Source organism: Gymnoscopelus microlampas (assembly GCF_963454915.1).
Source record: "Gymnoscopelus microlampas genome assembly, chromosome: 9".
NCBI classification, from domain to species: Eukaryota; Metazoa; Chordata; class Actinopteri; order Myctophiformes; family Myctophidae; genus Gymnoscopelus; species Gymnoscopelus microlampas.
The window spans coordinates 57,837,577-57,842,819 of record NC_139946.1 but is presented as its reverse complement, the minus strand read 5'-3'; the positions used below and the strand labels follow the sequence as shown (position 1 = coordinate 57,842,819).

Genomic DNA, 5,243 nt, shown 5'->3' with positions numbered 1-5,243 from the left:
ATCGATTTTTCACAAAAAAAAAAGTGCAAAATGTACCGAATTCGTGGAATGACTCATATACTCTAGATATATTATAACTATAAATACATTTACACATAATGACATAAATGTATGAAGTAAACCTTTCCATGAGACCTTGGAGCTCTCTCTCTCTCTCTCTCTCTCTCTCTCTCTCTCTCTCTCTCTCTCTCTCTCTCTCTCTCTCTCTCTCTCTCTCTCTGGGAGCGGCTCCAGAGGTTTGTTGAGAAATGGAAACAGAAACAGAGGAACACACATTCAAGGAAACCCCCCCCCCCCTCCCCCCATAGGAGGGGAATGTGTGTGTGTGTGTGTGTGTGTGTGTGTGTGTGTGTGTGTGTGTGTGTGTGTGTGTGTGTGTGTGTGTGTGTGTGTGTGTGTGTGTGTGTGTGTGTGTGTGGTGTTAGTCATTTTTCCCTGACCAGGTACCAGAACGGACGGGTGGGGAGGGGAAAGGGGAGGGGTTTAGGGGAGGAAAGGGGAGGGGTTTAGGGGTCTAGGGGTTTTCTCAGGTCAGTGTTGAGGAGTTGTAAATTGAAGGGGAAAATAAACTGTTGAATATTCATGAAGTCTATGAATATTCATGACGTCAGAGTCATGATGTGTGAATCTGTTCAAATCTGAGCTGAAGTTATGGGGAGGGGTTAGGACACGCCCCCACAGAGATACTCCTCTTTTTCCTGGCGCGCGCACACACACACACACACACACACACACACACACACACACACACACACACACACACACACACACACACACACACACACACACACACACACACACCACAGTCCAGTAGAGGAGGCTCAGCCTAGCTCACAGTTCAACACAGACAGAGAGGAGAACAGAACCTTCACACAGCGCTGAGACAGACAGACAGACAGACAGACAGACAGACAGACAGACAGACAGACAGACAGACAGACAGACAGACCTCCATACAGACAGACAGACAGACAGACAGACCTCCATACAGACAGACAGACAGACAGACAGACAGACAGACAGACCTCCATACAGACAGACAGACAGACAGACAGACCGACAGACAGACACACACACAGACAGACAGACAGACACACAGACAGACAGACAGACAGACAGACAGACAGACAGACAGACAGACAGACAGACAGACAGACAGACAGACCTCTATACAGACAGACCTCCATACAGACAGACAGACAGACAGGCAGACAGTAGGTCTCACAGACAGTAGCATCATGACAGGGTCTAAGTCGTCTCAGACCACGCGTTCGGTGGTCCTGGGTCTGCTGGCCCTGTGGTCCATCGTGTCTCTGATCATCATCGTGGTGTGGGCCACCAGCCCAGACCTGAAGAGCTCTGCTCACTGCAGGGCGGCGCTCCACAGCGCCGAGGAGAAGCTCAGAGAGGCCCAGGACCACCAGAGGAGGGACCGCCTGGCCCTGGAGGGCCTGGTAGAGGAGGTCCGGGCCAACCTCACCTCCATGCAGGAGCAGATGAGCCTCCTGCAGCTTCTGATGGACAACACTAACACCTCCCTGCAGCGCTGCACCCTGGAGAACGTGAGTTACAACATGTTGGAGTGTTAGGGTTATAATGTAGGAACCAGAATGGTTCCTGATAACTTAGGAAAACCAGGTTTGTACGCTTTCAAAAAGGATTACCGTAAAAAGAAGTAACACGGAGTCAGTCTTAAATAATAATCAGGTTTACTGGATTATTTGCACAGGAGAGACAAGGTGGTACAGCGTCAAAATATTCTCTACTGGTAATACAAAATGTTCAGCATTATAACAGACAGTTTATCTCTTATTAAGCCCACCCCACAATATAATATCAACATGAACAGGGGCAAAGGCTCATTTTGGTGGCAAGGTAACCTGTTCTAAGGCATCATAGATAAACTGTAGCCACAACTTTCATGGGTAAGAAAGAGTAGGCCAGGGAGCAAGGACGTCTTATCTTAGCAGTTACAGAACTGTCCCTTCTGAGCAAATACATCATACTTTATGCAATTATCCAAAGTGATACAATACAATAATCATACAATAATTATAATCTAATACACTATCGATTATAAATTATCCATCAGTTCCTACATTTGTATATTACATATATTTATATATATTTACATATATTTATATATATTTACATATGTTTATATTATACAGTTATAATGTAGGACATCCTCACACTCACATTCATATTATGCAGTGGTGGAAGCTAAGTACTCAGATATTTTACTTAAGTAAAAGTAGCAATACCACAATATAGAAATACTCTGTTACAATGGCTGTGTTCAAAATGTTACTTGAGTAAAAGTACAAAAGTATTGGCATCAAAATGTACTTAAAGTACCAAAAGTAAAAGCACGCGATGCAATGCGACGCGTTGTGAGCTGAAATGTATAAAGGGCTGAAGTGGTTAATGTATGTTTTATAATGTATTCATTCATACCTGCAAAGTAACTAGTAACTAAAGTTTTCAAATAATTGTAGTGGAGTAAAAGTACAATATTTGCCTCTGAGACGTAGTGGAGTACAAGTAAAAGTATTGAAAATTGGAAATACTTCAGTAAAAGTAAAAATACCTAAAAAAAAGTGTACTTAAGTACAGTACTTGAGTACATGTACTTTCCACCACTGTTCATGACTCATCTGATGACGTTTGGAGGATTCCCCTCGTTCCCCTGGTAACGCTATGAACTCTGGGTAATTCCTTTAGCCACAGTTTGCATGGATGCTGACTGTAGAAAGAGTTCACAGACAGATAGACAGACAGACAGGCAGACAGACAGACAGACAGACAGACAGACAGACAGACAGACAGACAGACAGACAGACAGACAGTGAGGGAGCAGATTGGAATTGGGCCTAAATTCTTATCTGTCCTTATGTGATGATGTCACTGTGTACCTGTCCTTATGTGATGATGTGATCACTGCGTTCTGTTGAGGAGCGTGTGCAGTTCTGCCAGAAAGGTCACGTGGCCGGGTTCAAATAATATCCTAAAGCATTTTGGAATGGAAAGGTTTAGACCTTGGTTTACTGAGGTTAAGATTAGGTTTAGACATAGTTTTACTGAGGTTAAGGTTAGGTTTAGACATAGTTTTACTGAGGTTAAGGTTAGGTTTAGACATAGTTTTACTGAGGTTAAGGTTAGGTTTAGACATAGTTTTACTGAGGTTAAGGTTAGGTTTAGACATAGTTTTACTGAGGTTAAGGTTAGGTTTAGACATAGTTTTACTGAGGTTAAGGTTAGGTTCATAGTTTTACTGAGGTTAAGGTTAGGTTCAGACATAGTTTTACTGAGGTTAAGGTTAGGTTTAGACATAGTTTTACTGAGGTTAAGGTTAGGTTTAGACATAGTTTTACTGAGGTTAAGGTTAGGTTTAGACATAGTTTTACTGAGGTTAAGGTTAGGTTCATAGTTTTACTGAGGTTAAGGTTAGGTTCATAGTTTTACTGAGGTTAAGTTTAGGTTCATAGTTTTACTGAGGTTAAGGTTAGGTTCATAGTTTTACTGAGGTTAAGGTTAGGCTCATAGTTTTACTGAGGTTAAGGTTAGGTTTAGACATAGTTTTACTGAGTTTAAGGTTAGGTTCATAGTTTTACTGAGGTTAAGGTTAGGTTCATAGTTTTACTGAGGTTAAGGTTAGGTTCATAGTTTTACTGAGGTTAAGGTTAGGTTTAGACATAGTTTTACTGAGGTTAAGGTTAGGTTTAGACATAGTTTTACTGAGGTTAAGGTTAGGTTCATAGTTTTACTGAGGTTAAGGTTAGGTTCATAGTTTTACTGAGGTTAAGGTTAGGTTCAGACATAGTTTTGGTGAGATTAGGACATTAGGTTCAGACATAGTTGCAGAAGTTCCAGGAATAAATTGGGCACAAGGAATAACAGGGCAGAATTTGCACCCCCCTCCCCCCCCTCTCCCCATGTAGGTGTGGCCAGTGTTCCTGGCAGAAAGCATGGAGGGCACAGAGAGTCTGATTTACCCTCTTTCCTCACAACAAAGGAATGTGTCTGGAATGTATCAGAATGTTTCAGAGTGTATCCGAATGTATCAGAATGTTTCAGAGTGTATCAGAATGTTTCAGAATTGCTTGATTGATTGAATACTTTATTTAGAGAGACATAGAAACAGTACATAGAAGTACAGTTAACAATACAAGGTCCTCTAATATGTTTCAGAATGTTTCAGGGGTCATGACATCATGTGACCTGTCTTCTGTCACATGACAGGAGGCGTGGCCAGGTGACATCATGTGACCTGTCTTCTGTCACATAGACACACACGGGAACTACAAATTTCACGCCCACTTTTGAGACAGCGCCTCCACTCGAGGTCCGTTGATTGATTGATTGAAATTTTTATTAGGCAAAAGAATGTAAAACAACACAGTTACATTTATAATGCTTTTGTCTAAAAGGTCCGGCCAAAAAAGTCCTTGCGGGCTTGTTTCCATTGGGGTCCTTGAATTAATTTCATAGACATATATAGTAGCAACCAAACAGTTCAAAAATCAACATAAGAATACAGAGGGGGAAAACAAATATACCATTATGTACAAAAAAGGTCATGAGAAAATAATGAAATATATACAAAACAAAACATGATCAAAATAAAATAAAAAGTATGTACAAAAAAGGGGGAGGGGCTGCCAATGCATTCCCTATGAGAGGACATGAGAGTTAGCCTACTTTTAAAATGATCCTACATGAACTGGAGACCATATTGATTTAGATAAAAAATATGTTTCCAAATGTATGGAGTGTCTTTGTCAACATATCTTCTTGTTTTCTTAATAGTTGATGTGTTTCACATTTAATTTGTCACTTTAACGAGTTACCCATAATTAACACAGCAGAGGGTAGACGGCAGACAGACAAGTTGTCGCATTTCAGTGACATCACTGTCTTTACGAGTGCCGACCAGTGGCGTACCCACTGTAGAGACAGGACAGGCGGTCTCCTGCCCAACTAAGATCTCGCCTCCCCTAGAAACCCGCATCCAACAAGCTTTGAACAGAGCAGATTGGACCTTCTGTTCCAGAGATAATGACCAAAACATATTGAAAACGGACACTTTCGCGGTTTTCTGGGTATGATAACCTCAAGGGATGCGTCCGTGACGTATATACCATGCAACCACTTAAACTTTGATTTCAGATGCTAGAACCTTTGACACACTGATGGAGTATGTTATAGTACATGGTGGGTAGGAGAGGGGAGGGAGGGAGGGA

The 5,243-nt window shown here is 41.8% G+C and overlaps 1 protein-coding gene across 1 annotated transcript in view; it reads left to right on the top strand.

Moving 5' to 3' along the window:
* The first annotated feature begins 830 nt into the window (after positions 1 to 830).
* LOC311052562 (uncharacterized protein) overlaps positions 831 to 5,243 on the top strand; it is a 10,233-nt gene continuing 5,820 nt past the window's right edge. Inside the window, exon 1 of the mRNA XM_084067562.1 lies at positions 831 to 1,562. Within this exon, the coding sequence (XP_083923688.1) occupies positions 1,239 to 1,562 (324 nt within the window). The 5' untranslated portion in view covers positions 831 to 1,238. The remainder of the gene's footprint in view (positions 1,563 to 5,243) is intronic.